General features: G+C 42.5%; 1 protein-coding gene across 1 annotated transcript in view; it reads left to right on the top strand.

Annotated features, from left to right (window-relative positions):
- The first annotated feature begins 6,078 nt into the window (after window positions 1-6,078).
- rimkla (ribosomal modification protein rimK-like family member A) overlaps window positions 6,079-16,178 on the top strand; it is a 17,499-nt gene continuing 7,399 nt past the window's right edge. The window contains exons 1-2 of the mRNA XM_008275753.1: window positions 6,079-6,815; window positions 14,355-14,585. Coding sequence (XP_008273975.1) covers window positions 6,653-6,815; window positions 14,355-14,585 — 394 coding nt within the window. The 5' untranslated portion in view covers window positions 6,079-6,652. The remainder of the gene's footprint in view (window positions 6,816-14,354; window positions 14,586-16,178) is intronic.

Raw genomic sequence — 16,178 nt, 5'->3', positions numbered from 1 at the left:
CAAAAATAAAAGGGGTGGGGTGGGGAGAGGGAACGACATGACGGTGGCACAATCCGGATCTGTGCAGAGACAGTGGGTTTCTACACATTTTGCTTGGCAAGTGTAAGTCCCTGGAACATTTAGCTCCGTAGCTCTTTGCAGAGGCTTTAGCAAACAGCTAACTCCATAATCCCATAATAAAGCCTGTCATTTGCATGTTTCCAGAAAAGATTCAATTATTCGCACAGTGGGTCAGAATGTGGAAACGTACATGTCTGATGTAAAGTACTTGTAGTTTTTAACAGTGCTGTTTAAGCTTTGAATTGAAAAGCTTGTTTTAACCTCGTCCAGAGGAGCCAATGAAAGAAGTGGAAGTGCAGCCTCACTACATGCAGCACAGTTTGGGGGCGCAAACTTCTCATTTGTGGAAACGTTCAGGTTTCGTGTGGTAAGATACACTTGTGACTAAGTTTACATTAAAGTCTCCATGATATTGTGGCATCACAACTAGTCTGGAATCACAAATCAGAGTTTGCTGTGCAGCAGGCTTATGCAATTGTGATGTGGAAACCTGAAACCTCTGGTGCACTGATGATGGATTTTTCACTAAATTAGGAGGCGTTTTCTGTTTAAAAGTCAAACTCTGGTAATGAACACATTTGCATATTCAGAATGTCTTTGCTGAATGACAATGACTAGGTGTCATTTTAAGAATTTAACAAGGTTGCCAAACCTTTTGTTGACACACATCATATCAGACACAGTTTACAATTCCAGAGTTTGAATATCTCAACATCCAGAACTTCCTAAAAATACTATAATCGAGAAGTCAGAACAAGTAGACTTCTGATCACTATGTTAATCTATGCTACTGTTATTACGAGAATATCAGAAATATATTTCTTTACTGAGTTTTAAACACCTGAGATTTGACACAAAGTGTGTGTTTTTGTCTGTGAGCCTGGTCACATGATTCACCAGTGCTGAGGCCATAAACAACTCAGTGCTGCACTCGTCTGGACGGTGGGGTTTCTTGCAAGCGTTCTTGAAATAGTGGAACTGGAGGATTGTGAGACAACAGTACAGTCTATCTATGTTTACATCTACATCTGCAGCATCCAGTTAGATAGATAGATAGATAGATAGATAGATAGATAGATAGATAGATAGATAGATAGATAGATAGATCTGGTTACCTGTAAATGTAGACATACTGCTCCTTGTAGGTCTTCCTGCCCAACCGTTCACTCTCCATGTAAGAATAGGAGTTATATTTGTCAAATCTGTCCACGACAACATGAATGAAGCTGTTGTTGAGTGGACATTGTTAAACATGACCGAACATTCACCAGTATTTGAACCTGCAAAACCTCGTACCCGTTAAGATCCTTAACCAAAGCTTCTATTACTTCTCCTTTGGAGTCTCGAACCTCTTGAATTAGACACAGAGAAAGAATCTTGGGGGCAAAAAAAAAGAGTTTGAAGGTTCTGTGCAGGTTTAACTATTCCTAGGACTGCACTCTTCAGACAGAGACCTCAGATGTTGTGCATGGAATCTGCTGGAGCCACTCTCTCAGTTTGGGGGTCACAGGGGTCATTATAATAACTTTGTTGTTGGCCTCAGTTTAAAATGTGTAAGGTCATCACCATACTATGTTAAGTGCTATGAGATGACATATGTCGTGACTGGGCGCTATATAAATAAATTGAATTGAATTGATGCCACTGGGACCATCTTAGCCATCACCTTCCACATCTGTCATCTCATTTCATTTTAAGAAATCAAAATAAAAAAGCCAGAGGTGGATAACCCTCCTTTGGATCAGGCGTTGTAATCTGCTAGTCCACCACCAGAGGGCTCTCCAGCCTAAGACAATGTGCTGCCATAGTTTAAGAATCCTCAGACAGGCTTTTTGGATGTGAACTTAACTGTGTTTTGCATGAATTCAATTAAATATCCTTAAGCGTTGGAGGCTGTGATAGCCACGTGTAAACAGCCCCTGTTTAAAGTGCAGCTCATTCTCCATGTGTTAGCACTAATATTGACCTTCTCATGTGTGTCATCCTTGCAAATTGTGTTGCAACAATGGAGGGTTTGTTCATCTTGTTATGACAAAATGTGAACAGATACAGTTGATGTTGTGTGGTGAGTCTCTATCCAAACATTGATAGGCTCCTAATCATTAAATTAGTCAGCCTGTTTGTGGTGCTCTCACTAAATGTTCACATTTACCCCCATAATGCATACTATTATTTTAACAGCCCTGCAGCTTTATCTGTGTCAAGTGTGCAGGATTGTGTTGTGATGGCTTTGATGTGCTATTATTGAATTACTGCCGTTCGTTTTTGCACGAGATCTAACCAGCGTTGAGGCAATTTTGTTTCATTTTCATCATAAAAACTGGTGGTTTCACATTGTTAACATGACAAATAAGGGAGGCTGGTCTCAGTCTGCTTCTCAGTGCGCGCTGTGCGTAAAGACGAATGTGTCTGCCGCGACGCCTTCCGCCCACTTTGCGATGATTGGGCAGCAGCACCGGCTCTTCCCGGTTTGATCCTGTTGGCTCTCCGGCGTTGCAGTGCGTCGTGCTCAGAGGATGCTACAAGGAGCAAACAAAACCGTACTAAACACAGACGGTATGTAAGAGAACGAAAATAGCGACACAACTCTCAGGGTGGAACCTGAAGGGTGCACGACATGTCTCAGCAAACACTCACACTTTCCATTTTTATCTGGTGTAGTCTCTCCATCCCTTGGACGCCAGGGTTAAGGATCGTATGAAAATGATCGGGGCGGGGATGGGGGCTGAATCATAGGCTATTTCATTCAGACAAAATGACTCAGAAAGAAATCCCCTTTTGTAATATCTCGAGGAAGGCTTTGATCATACAAACAGCCAAAAACAACAGTGACATACAGATTTACTTTCATTGGAAATAAAAGGTAATCGTCCCACTGCCACTAACTGATAACAGCTGTGTAAACATGCGGATCAGTTGGTTTATTTTACAAATATTCAGTGACTTCATTTAAGCTTTTTACAATTTTGTGAACTTTTATGTGGGTTAATCAGAGAATTTATCGTTGAGTCACATGGACTTTTTTTTTGTCTCGCTGTTGGTTGCTGTGCAGGATGCAGTCTCGCGAGAACAGCCTACCAGCTCTGCCTGCAGATGAGAATTGCATCAGTTTGACATGCAGCTAAGAAACAATGCAGAAATGTCTGTTTGGGAGGTTTGCTTTGATAACCAGTTGTGTGTTCTGTAACTTTCATTTGACAAATAATGATTTAAAGCAGTTATCACCAGCCGGGGTTTAACATCTGAGAGTTACAAACCTCTTTGTAGATACTTGAGCATCACGTGGAGTTAATAGAAAATGATCCATCCATTCATTTTTTATACACTGCTTTATTTTCCTTAGGGTTGCGGGGAGGCTGGTGTCTATCCCAGCTGACTTAGGGCGAAGGCAGGGTTCACCCTGGAGAGGTCTCCAGTCTATCACAGGGCCACAGAGAGACAACCAACCACGCTCACATTCACACCTACAAACAATTTACAATCACCAGTTTACCTCAGCATGTCTTTGGACTGTGGGAGGAAGCCAGAGCACCTGGTGGGACCCGATGCAGGCAGAGGGAGAACGTGCAAACTCCACACAGAAAGACCCCAGGCCGAGACTCAAACCCTGGTAATTTGTTAATCATAACATTTCTATAGTAAGGCTGTTGTATATGGGTTGATATAATGTATTGATCAGAAACTACCTTTATTAAAATGTCTAACAGAAAAGAACAGGCTATGACCCCGGTTGTCAAAACAGTACTGATATAAGTGTGTGAATGGATGAAGGGGTGCGCCAGTCTTCCACAAAAATTACTCACATCAAAAGGAGATTCTGAGAATATAAAGAACTATTCAGTCAGTTCAAGGACGCATGATGAGACAAAAGCAGTCGAAACAGACTAAATCCACAAACGTATTGTGGCAAGTTCCTGTAACCTGTCAAATACTTTGAAAAAAGGGTGGTAGGGTAGACAGAGGTTAGACACATTTAAGAAAAAAAAAAGGTCTATTGACTTTTAATATGTAAATATGTTGAATATTAAAATAATATTTATACAAAAGGTATGTTTAACCCTATTCGGGTCTTTTGGACCCCAGGCCATTTGGTTTCGGTGACAGTTATTGATGTTTTTTTTATTTTTGAAGATTTTTTTTTAAATATAAAAAGAGGGACATTTGCCCTAACCCTAACTAAAAATACGTCAGCTTATGAGAAATTTATTTAACATAGCATAAATGTCTGTAACGAATACCAACAAATATTTTGCACATATTCTTTCTTGGGCCTTGAAAGACCTTCTACGTATGGCAACATGAAAGTCCTGAATAGGGTTTAGTGAAGACATTTAAAAGGAAATTACATCATAACAAACTACAACTATTATAGTCTATTTTTATTGTTTTTAAAGTGGCTTCATTATTGCCAATTTATTTAAAATGGATGGACCTTGGACAAATCACATTGGAGCACAATCGGTAGCTTTAACCTTACAGTAACTTTATTATCACTGATATTTAAATTCCTGAGATAAAAAAATAATGTCACCACAAATCACAAGGGCTGCTTATCCCACTCTGACGAAGATTTTAAGCTGGCTAGTGCTACAGCAAGCTAATGCAGCATAACGTTATTAGCTTAACACAAAGTCAGCTAGTTAGTACATAGAGGGATGACAGTATATATATTTACTGCTGGTTTGCTATCATGTTACTGTATTAGATAATGGTGTATATGATTTATCACAAATCTATTAACATTAGCAAGGCTAAAGCACTGAAAATATTGATATCTCAAAAATCTCAGTCTTACACTCTCATACATTACCATAAAGTATAACATTTGTGTTCAAACTAATGAATAATCCTCCATTTGACTCTCAAGTGGCTTGAAAGCTGACTAATGGAGGGTTTACCCTTGTAATATTTGGAGAAGTGTAGTCATGCCCAAAATACAGAAACTAAAGTTCCCATAATGCTTTGGGGGATATAAACAGGAAGCGTCGGAGTCAACTGTGTGCCTTATGTCTGTAGTTATTTACCTACAATATACTTTTAATTTCCATTATTAAAATATGCCGAACTGGCTATTAGAAGTTAGTGTTTGCAATGCATCTATTAGTTTACATTTAATCATTAATAACTAACTATGATGTTAAATATATTTTAAAATTGTGATTAGTCCCATGCCAGTTCAGGAGGGGGTTTGTGTGTCTTTTCTGAGCTGATTTAAGGACGGGGACAACGATATCCTCGGAAAGTATATTTAAGTGAATTTAAAAATATGCCTCTGATGTGTGTGTGTGTGTGTGTGTGTGTGTGTGTGTGTGTTCAGACTTCCACCCCTTAATGATGTACTGCCGTACACACAAGGACAGAGCGGAAGGGAACGAGAAGTGGGTCAATCGCATAATTTCGCCCCGCTGTCACATTAAGGTGTTTTCCTCCTCAGTCACACACAGTTGACCCAGGATGTCAAACAATGGCCACCGTTTCAATACAAAACGATGTGAAAAAAAAAGCGAAACAAAAAACGCCTCCCGGTCTGTGGGAAACGACACGGAAATAGAGAAAAAGAAGGGGAGGGTGGTAGTATCTTCGGTCTGCGATGACCTTGTTTCATTTCCTGCCACTTCGGCATAGAGACAGCGCCGTCGGTGTTCGCCAGACCTCCTCGCACCGTCTGGTCTGAACCGGTTCGGAAAAGTGCGCGGACTCGTGCGCACTGCAGACTTCTCGCAGCGCTTCTGTGCGCGCCCTCAGCAGGCCCCGCCCCCCTTCGGCAGTTTAAGTCTGATTGGCTGACGGCGTCGCGGCTCGCCCACTCCTTCCGCATGCTGTTTGGGCAGCGAGGCGGCTGCCGGGCTGTGATTGGTTGACGCCCCTCCGAACCTTTGTTTTGGGGCAGACCCCGGTTCTTTTTTTCCTTTTCTTTTTCTTTTTTTCTTGGGCCACGGGAGCGCGGACGAGTGTAGTTGTAAACGAGGCGCGTGCACTTTTCAGCACCAATACCTCGTGGATAGCAGCCAAACGCAGCACAGAGAGTAGCGGTGCGTGGGTTAGCTTCACTTTATCGTAATATACCGAGGACTTCGCTGCGTGTGATCACGGGAAAAAACAAAAACTTTATCCACCGGTCCTGAGGCGGCAAGCGGAAATACAGAGCGGCGCAGCTTGAGCTTTGTTTGCCCCGGCGGCAAGAGCTGCATCTCGGTTGAAAAGAGACAAGTTTTGTGCGGGTGAAATCACCGTTATCTTCCTCTCTGTTTGTCGAATACGCTCGGTTCGACAAAACTGCACCCCTGGAGGACTAAATGGCTGCAGGCGACGGGAAACAAAGGTGATAAAGAAGCTTATTCGTTCCTTGCCGGTTCGGTCCAGACAGCGGTTGAGTCCTGCGGTCCTGTTTTTAGCCACATCACAGCCCGCTCGCACCGCTAGCCGCCGAGGTCTTCATTGTGTGAGCATCTCTTGTGCTACTCCGCTGCCGCCCGACTCCCGAAGCCCGCGCTGCCACCGCACACCTGCCGCCCACACATTTCCAGCGGATTTTTTTCCTTCCTTTTTGAAAAACTTTCCAATCCAAAAAAAAAAAACAAAACAAAGGAAAATGTGTTCTCGGGTTTGGTTCGTGACCGACCGGCGCATCAGCCAGGAGTACCCACAAGTTCAGATCCTCCGGGCGCTGAAGGAGCGCTGCGCCGACGAGGATGTTGAATTCCGCTCCCTGCTCATGGATCAAATCGTGCTGACGATCAGCGAGGGGCAGTTAGGCAAGTATCACCCGATCGATCAAAGCAGTCGTTGTGTAGTCATAAAGTGTGTGAGCTAATGATGCAGTTTGGCTCGGATATGAGATCAATGGTGCTTTACGTGCTCCGCAAAGTTAATGGCAGGCGGTCATTGTTTGGGGGACCACACTGCCGTAAAGCGAGGAGAGGGCTAGCCCGGTCTGCTTGCTAGCAAGGAAGCGAAGCACAGCACAGCAGTGACCGCCTAACCCACTTTCCAGCTAGACTGCCTCCAGTCTGAGGGGAGCGATGACGCTTGATTAGATTTTTTTTGCTGAATACGTTGCAATTCAAACACTGTTGTGTATGATCAGATTTACACAAGTCAGCGGAGATAGTTTTTCAATAGCACACGAAGCCAGTAATTACAGAAACAGGCGTTTATTGTTGGGATCAAGTCGAGCTCCTATCATTTCGCTGCACATTGTGTTGACTCTAACGCTGAATTTGTGGTTTCTGTGATAATATCTTATATTTTGACCAGGGTTTTGTCCTTTGAAGCAGCCTACAGAACAAGAAACACACTTACTAGCATGTTTTATGCTACTCAAAGATTCTCAAATACACTGAATTTGAGCAATCAGATCAGTATTTTTTTTTATAAGGTGTTAGAAGTAGTAGTTTAACAATACACACCCAAAGTAATATTCACAATTCTTCACAACCATGAAACCACAATAAGATGATCTTGCACAACCTGTTCATTATTACCTGATAAATAACTCAAACGGTGCATTGATTATCACAACTAAAACCCACCAACCATGCATCAACTTCATCGACTATGTTTTCGCTACAAGCTACCTTATCATTCCCACCAGCACTGTGTCTTGATCCTTCATCAATCTTTTGTTGTCATTTGCTTGGTCCAGAGTCATTACTGTGAAATGTTGTAATTTCACAGTAATGACTCAGGAGGCCTTGCTAAAGTGATGGTAACAGTAGGAACTCTCAACAAATGGACACACATGGAATTCGTCAGGCTGGTGTGAAGTGAAGTGGTGGGCCAGTGTCACCAGATGAGAGGTGTGAAAGTCTCAATTAACACATAAATGGTGTAGGCTGACATTGGCAAAGGCTGAATAGATGGAAGAAAATGTACCGAAGTGGAATAATTAAGAGCGAGACTGGGCAGCATGTTCCTTGCTATCTACGTACCGGTACTGTATTACTGCTGCATCGTACTGTACAGCTTGGTCATGGCAAAGCTTTCCACTCAGCATGAGGCCTCACATGCCAACAGATGGGCATTAAAGTGGAAAGCATGGCACTTATGAGGTGACATACATTTCTCATACCGTAGTGCGACCAAAAGGATGTTTGTGATCATAAACAAACCCTAGTAAGGGTATTTATCATATCAAAATAAATTCAAAGTGTATTTTTTTTTTGTTACTTGTTAATCTGACCTAAAGAAGAAGCGGATAAGGATAAAGAGATCGTGCCAGCCGACACAGATATATAGGTAGACAGCTGTCTAGACCTGTTGCTTAGCAAGATACACATAAGCATGGCAGTTAGCATGTGCTATAATCCATGCCGGTCCTAAGTCTGCATTCGCTAAATGTCCTCTGAGCCTATTAGAAGCCAGTGGACAGATTGTCTTCTTGCCACACAGGAAGCCACAGAGTATGCTCTTTGGCTGGGGTCTTGAGGTGCACACTGGCCTTGTGCACCTACCATTAAGTGCAGCTTTTATCCTGATGTGAATTACCCACACTTGATTTACATATGGATTACAGAAACTCTGGAGTTGGAAGGTAATTTCCAATGCAAAATCAAAACAGGATTGGTATCATGACTGCACCGTCCTTATGAAAACAAAGTTGCTGGTCTTTTGTAACATGCATAATATCCCAGGTTGTATGAATCTTAATGTGGATGAGCGTATGGATAAAGGTGCAGAGGCAAGACACAAGTTAAGGCGCTTGATGGAATTACAGATAAACTTCAGGAAATACAGCTGCATATGCAGCGACTGAGACACGATCAGTTAGTGTGAACAATCCTGATCTTTTTTAACACTGGAAAGACAAGCGTTAGTTCACCATCATGTTGCTGACACCCTCTTTTCATGGCATGCATAGTTGTTGCTATTATACTACTTTCAAGTCCATCTGGAGTCTGCTCGGAGGACTCTGTTCCATACATGCACAGTAGGCTGTATTCCACACATACGCTACTGTCCTGCATACACACTAGTGCTCTGGGAGCATAGTCACCACAGGGACTGTCTGTGCTGACATCAATTTTGAGCTGCATGCAGAGAGGCTCATGCACAAACCCAAGCAGACCCTCGCGTATTCATGGATGTGGAAACACTTGTCTTAGTCAACACTACTGTCTGTTGTCTTGAATGCATTTTACATGTAAATAATAGATATATAAATATGATATTAATTAAAATTAGAGAAATTATGTAGAACAGCAGTGCTGAGAGGATGTACCAGGAAGTATTTTGTTCCAAAATGAGTACATATACATATATGTAGATGGATATATGTATGAGGCTGTAATACCAGAACTTGTTTATAGATCAGCTCTATCTTTTTAAAAGTAATAAAACTAGACATTAACAACTTAAACCCCAAAGAAGTTCATGCGCGCATCGTATTTGTTTTAGGTAAGGTCAAAGTGCTGTCACAGTCTTAAAACTGATAACACATATACAACTTGGCATTTCAAAGGGTTTCTCATTCCCTCGGCTCATTTGTGTTCTCACGGCAGGTTGAGGTCCATGTCTCACACTGAAGTTAATGGGTTCAATGTGCCCCTAGGAGGAGTGATCAGTACGTGCACCCACACATGCACATCATTATGTTTTAATGACGAATGACGGCCCTTCACATAGGACAGCTAAACCCGACGTTCAGCCAGCTAGAGGCATTTCACATCCCATGATTGAACAGATTTAAAGAGACCGGATATGAATTGATGTCAGAGTCCTTTTTGATCCCTCTGTTTGCCACTGGCCCCACTTTTATCCCAAAGATGATAAATACAACACTTCTGTGTCAGCGAAGATGGAACGTCGAGGCAGGTTCATTGTCTTAATTTACAGTCTAACAGAGAGACCGATACTGTAGCTTTAATGTCAATTCTTGTTTTGGCTGCCTTTGAAGCACAAACTCCAAGAAATAAGGCTTTACAGAGAAAGCCTGTTGAACTTGAATTGCATCTACAAGCTGTTATTGATTATTTTACATGTGGTTAAAAAAAAGCTAAATCATTCCATTGATTGATATTATACAAAAAATGTCCTTGATCACAGTCATAACTTCTGTAAATCACACTGCTTGTGTTGCCTACCAACACTTCCAGTTCTTTGTTGCACAATAAATTCTTCACCAGTATATATTACATTTTAAAATAATAAAGCGAGTTTAAAGTCTTTTTAGAGCTGCGACTTAATCGCACATGTTTTATTCCAGGAAAACAGCTTGTTTGTCAATTAGCCAGCAGTGTCTCATTTGCAGCTTCTCACATACAGCCTGGAAAGGACCATTTGCATTTTACTGGTGTTGCCAAAGAGGCTCACAGAACTTGCTTTTTCCTCTAGATAAGAAAGAAGCCTGCACTAAAGATACACAGCTATACATAAGGCTGCACACCTTCATGTCACACACTCATTTTTATTCATTTAATGGTTGTGCCAGTTGGTCCCAACCCAAAAAGTCCCATTCACTTTTTTTCCCCCTAGAATAGCAGATTCTTATTAGGATGTGAGCAACAGCCATATCTTTCTATGCAAAATCCTATCTGTACTTAAAGTTCAAGGTTTTTTTTTTTTTGGTGCGAATAAGCACTTGCGCATGTAATTTGCATTGTTGCCAGAGAGAACAGTGTCTGCTGTAAGGCTTCATACTTTCTGGTGGTGAATGATGTTGATGATCATTGTCAAAACTGTTGGGAAAACAGGCTACAGATGACCACAAACCCACAAATATTATTGGAAGAATGACGATGCATCGACGTCTTCTTTGCTGATTTTTTTTCCACTCAGACCACATGAATGGCACACGCCACAAGAGAAGCAATGCTTTATTGGAGGTTAACAGAAGTTGATTTGCCAGTATTACCAGCCGCACTATTAGGAAATGCCAAAGAAACTTCAGATAAAATTGCAGTGATGTGTTTTGTTTTTTTTTTGTACCAGCTGAGGATACAAAAATATTTCCTACATAACATGATGTCAGATATATAAAGAGAACCATTAAGTAACGGTTAGGAAAACAGCCTACATGCTGACACTATACCCAAGCACTCACTCTTCACTTGCCTACAAAATACATAACAGGCTGTATTACCTACAAGTATTTCTAGTACTTATATGAATGTATCGCTACCTTCTCTTTTAATGATTTTGATTCATCACTGCCGATGTGCCAGGTCGCATTATAAATAAACAAACTGATGTGTTCATCACTTTGAACATGTATGCCACTGCAGGTGCGATGTTACTTCTTTTATAAATTTAGAGTTGCCATTATATTTAATGCATCATTATATCATCATGCCCAGTCTCATCCAAAATATGGCATGCGGTTACATTAAAAGACCTCCCAGCCCTAAACCAAACACATAAAAGATGACTCTGTAAATTACAGTTAATGTGGTAATGGGTTTGACCTCATCGGTCCCAGAATTCTTCACTGGCAGTTTAATGTATTTGCTGAACTCTGCTTGCGTGCTGTTCAGCATCATCTTTGCCTGATATTTTTTGTTCTCTCCTGATACGTCTTGTTTGCCTCACGTAGCTCAAGTGCCAAAGTGGCAAAGTCGCTGGCACCACACAATACATAGGCCTCCATGCTGAGTGATCAACAAAAGGTTTTTTTTTTTTTTTTGCCCAGCCTCGCAGTGGGCCTACATATATGTTATTGTTTGATGTGTGTTACCGATGACAGATATGCAAATAGGCCATTAGAGGCATTGTTAGCCCAAACCAAACCATGAGAAACTGTGGGTTAACCTGCTGCCTCCTCAGGCTAATGTAGACAGGATACCCAGACCTCGAGTGAAGCCGCATTCAGCGCTGGCAGGACCGACCAGCCAAACACTGCCACAGCGTTTGTCAGCCTGCTTTGTGACGTTGCAGCGGCATGCGTAGAATGCTTGTTATGCATGTTAGCTTTGTCAGGCAGATCGAAAATGGAACGCACCTATGCAGTGGGCTGAACAATGAAACCATTACGATATATCAAAAAGGAAAATCCCCCTCAGTTGTAACTGCAAACGGACCGCATCCACAATAAAGTTACGTATTGTCTGACAGAAACCTACGCTGAAATTGTTAAGCGTTGGAATGGTTTGGATTTCTGAGCATTTTTTTGCTATGATCACATGACGGACAGTGCGGCGCACACGAACGCTTGCACAGATGAATAGGACTGATTCATCCAGCTGCCTCATTGGTCTCTGTTTGGTCCCCCTGGAGATGGAGACGAGCACTGTGAATACTGTCTGTCAAAAACCATGAGACCACATCCCCTGACACTTCCCACTGTAACACCACTCACAGCGCTCTCAGTTGCTACACAATCAGAGCAGTGTGTGAGAGCGCTGAATAGGGCCGGAGAGACAGTCAATCCTCCTGCTTCTGTACTGAGATTGTGAGGAACAGAAAACGGGGAGGGGTGGGGTCTTTTCACGGCCTCATCCTACCAGTATCGTGCGCCACATTTTCCCCTCCCTCCCCTCACTCCTTTCCTCCTGTGTTTTAGCTACAAGACATCCCTGACCTTTTCTGCCTGTCGCCTGTCTCCTGTTCAACCCTGTTTACCTGTGCCCGTGCAAACGCCGACCCTAGAATAAGCGCGCAAGACATGCATTATGCAGGCTGGGTGCACGGTGCATCTGCAGGCACATCAATAGCTATCTAGCTGTTGTTATTATGTATGCAGCAACCATCAAGCTTCTCCTGACCTCTGATGATCTCAGACACTGCCATTATCACTATGGTGAGCCTGGAGATTCTAAGATGGCTGAAATTCATGTCACGGTGGAGGTGAAGTGCTGTGCCAGTAAGAAATGCACCCCCTTCTTTCTTTCCCATACATAGGGTACATGTGAATACCCACACATACGATGTTGCGGTCTCTTAATCTCTTCATCCTGATGAGCTCTTGGGTAGCGTCACAGGCTCAAAAATCTGTCTCAGTTTCCTCTTGTCATCCAGGGTGACACAGTACCACCAGCCACCAGCAAAATGCTTCAGAATCTTGGTCTGTGGCGAGTGAATTTGCCATCTGTGTCAGAAAATATGAAGCCAATACTCTGTTATTTCAAATTTATTCTGTTCTGCAGCCTTGCATAGGCTTTAATAGAGGCATGTGAAGGCTCATGAATGTTGGAATTTGTCAAATTTGTAGCCTTTGTGAAAAAAATTGGCGTGTTCTTTGTCGCACCAGCTTCATTCTCACCATCATACTATACAAGCTTCTCTTTGTAAACTCTCCCCTGTTTTCTGTGGCTTATACATGCTGTGCTGAATTGAAACGGCTGATCAGTGACCTATTCAGATGTGCTCAGTTAGCCTATTGTGGTTACGTAGCTAGCATTTGCATAATAAAAGTGGTGTCAGGCTGAGACATTGAAAACCAATGTTGATCTGACTTTCAGGAAAGCAAAACACTGTGAAGTTCAGAGCCTGGATCTATTAGGTTACATTGATTCTGCATTATGACAGAGTCAGATTTTTAAAGACGGCTGGACGACACTGTTGTAAAAATATCCTACATGTACAACATAGTGTCTCTAACCATGCTTTTCTCATGCGTTATTAAACTACAGATTTGCACCCTTGGGCTTTTAGACATTTCTCCCTGCCCCACTGCCCTACATTGTGACAAAATAGTATATAGCGTCAGTATATCAGCAAGGAATTCTCTTTCTCTGTCCAAGAGAACAATATCGCAGCACTGCAGAGGAGTTCTGTATATGGGTATGGGCAGTATGTAAATGTTTGTATCAGCAGGCACTGCAGGTTCTAAATTCATAGCTCAAAACCACCATCCTCGGAGCTGGCTGCCTCTGCCTGGTTCTGTAAACCGGCCAACTCCTAGTCTGAGCTGTGTGGTGACGACTGGAAGCAGTGTCCACAAACAGTCTCAATAAGAGGAGTAAGCTTTTCCACCGGTACATGATGGTTCCAAATCTCACCAAACGCTTTCACAATGTTTCCAGGCTTAAAATGTGACTTTTAGGATGTAATGGGAGCTATAAACAATGACGCATTACTTTCTAACCTTGCAAGTAGAGAGGGCAAACCACACGCCCCCCCGATGGCACTGATTCCATGAGTGTCATAAACTGACAAGAAAGTAATGTTAGTAAGAGCTCTGCATCAAGGCTCAGAACTGTATTACATGCGTAGAAGAATGTCCTGTTTGGATGATGTTTCTTCTGTTAATTTTGTGTACCCACACAGGATTTTTTGTCTAATCACGGTCATGTCTCTTCCACCATCTGCTCTCCAATCCTCTCTCCCTCCATTCCCCAATCACCATCTCACACTGCCAGGTCTGCGAGTGGAGCAGGAGTTGGTGACGTCTTATCCACAGGTGGTGGTAGTACGGGTACCCACGCCATGGGTCCAGTCGGACAGTGACATCACTGTGCTGCGCCACCTGGAAAAGATGGGCTGTCGACTGATCAACCGGCCCCAGGCCATACTCAACTGTGTCAACAAGTTTTGGACCTTTCAGGAACTAGCTGGCCACGGGGTGCCTCTTCCTGACACCTTCTCATACGGTAAACAACACTGGATGTTTGTCTTTCTAAGAGTGTTGATGTGATAGTGCTGCTGTAACCGAGGTATCCACCGCAGTGTTGTTTTCCATGACGGTATCCAGCAAGTCATTTAATGAATGTGACATGCTTTATGAATACTAATTCCCAGTTTATGCACAAAAAATACAAACCTTGAGTTGGACGATGCTGTGGCGTTAACCAAGACTACATGTATTTCACATACTGCAGATCACACTGTGTGTTGCTCATGTTTGTTTTTTTTGGCGTTTGTGTATACAATACAATGCTTTCTGCGGTTCTCTGAGCAGGAGAGGGAGTGTTACATACAAATGTACAAACAAACAAACACATGGACACCCCGGCTGTAATCGAGGTGTCCATCAATACACCCACAGCTTCCTTTAAGAAGAATCCATCCATCCTATATTATATATATATGTTATCTATACACCGCTTAATCCTCACTAGGGGGGCTGGAGTCTATCCCAGCTGACTCAGGGTGAAGGCAGGGGACACTCTGGACAGGTCACCAGTCTATCACAGGGCTACACTTAGAGACAGACAACCAAGCACACTCACATTCACACCTACGGACAATTTAGAATCACCAATTAACCTCAACATGTTTTTGGACTTGTGGGAGGAAGCCGGAGAACCCGGAGAGAACGGGGAGAACATGCAAACTCCACGCAGAAAGATCCCGGGTGTCCTCACCGGGACGTGAACCAGCAACCTTCTTGCTGCGAGGCTACGATGCTAACCACCGATCCACCTGGCAGCTTCCTTTAAGAGGAATTCTTTCTTAAATCATTTTTCTTTATCACTAAATAGAAATAGATAGTTTTTTGATGCTTAAGTCAGTGATATTGAAGTGCTTTATCAAAATTAAGCCACACTGAACAAACACAAACTATATATTTTTGAAAAAAACATGCAAATATTGTATGTTGTTTTATTTTTAAGTGTTGTAAGAAACTGCACCATCTACAGTCACAAAACTAACTGCATAAACAGCAGAGCTGCTGTGTCAGGCTTTTTTTTTTTTTTTTTTTAGTCACAAAACTAACTGCATAAACAGCAGAGCTGCTGTGTCAGGCTTTTTTTTTTTTTAATAAATTCAATCACATTAGTTGCATCACACACGTTAGCCCACATGTGTCTGTATAAGACGGATTAATCCGCCATCAGTCAGATATTCACTACTCCCAATTACATACCTGCTCAAATCCTCATAGCTGTCCACCGAACCACTGATGGTTATCATTTTTACACTTTCTCTGACACCTCTCGCCTTTTTCTCAACCTACTGTTGAGACAGGCAGGATTGTCAGATAACAAATCTGTTTTTATTTGTTGTTAGTTTGTTGATTTTATACGGCGTAACAGGCTGACAAGCAACAGCACACATTTCTTTCTGTTTTTGCAAAAATCCCCAGTGCTGTGGTGTTTGTGAGAGTCGGAAAAAAAAGAAGGATACAGACAGAGAGAAAGAAAGAAAGAGGAGGGGGGGTGTTTGGCCTACATTCCATCCGTCTCTCTGCACAGTAGGCCAGGCAATGCATGCAGAGCAGCTGGAGAGCTTATGTAACACCC

Source organism: Stegastes partitus, unplaced genomic scaffold, assembly GCF_000690725.1.
Source record: "Stegastes partitus isolate 25-593 unplaced genomic scaffold, Stegastes_partitus-1.0.2 Scaffold58, whole genome shotgun sequence".
In the NCBI taxonomy this organism is placed as follows: Eukaryota; Metazoa; Chordata; class Actinopteri; family Pomacentridae; genus Stegastes; species Stegastes partitus.
This window is presented reverse-complemented; position numbering and strand designations above follow the sequence as displayed.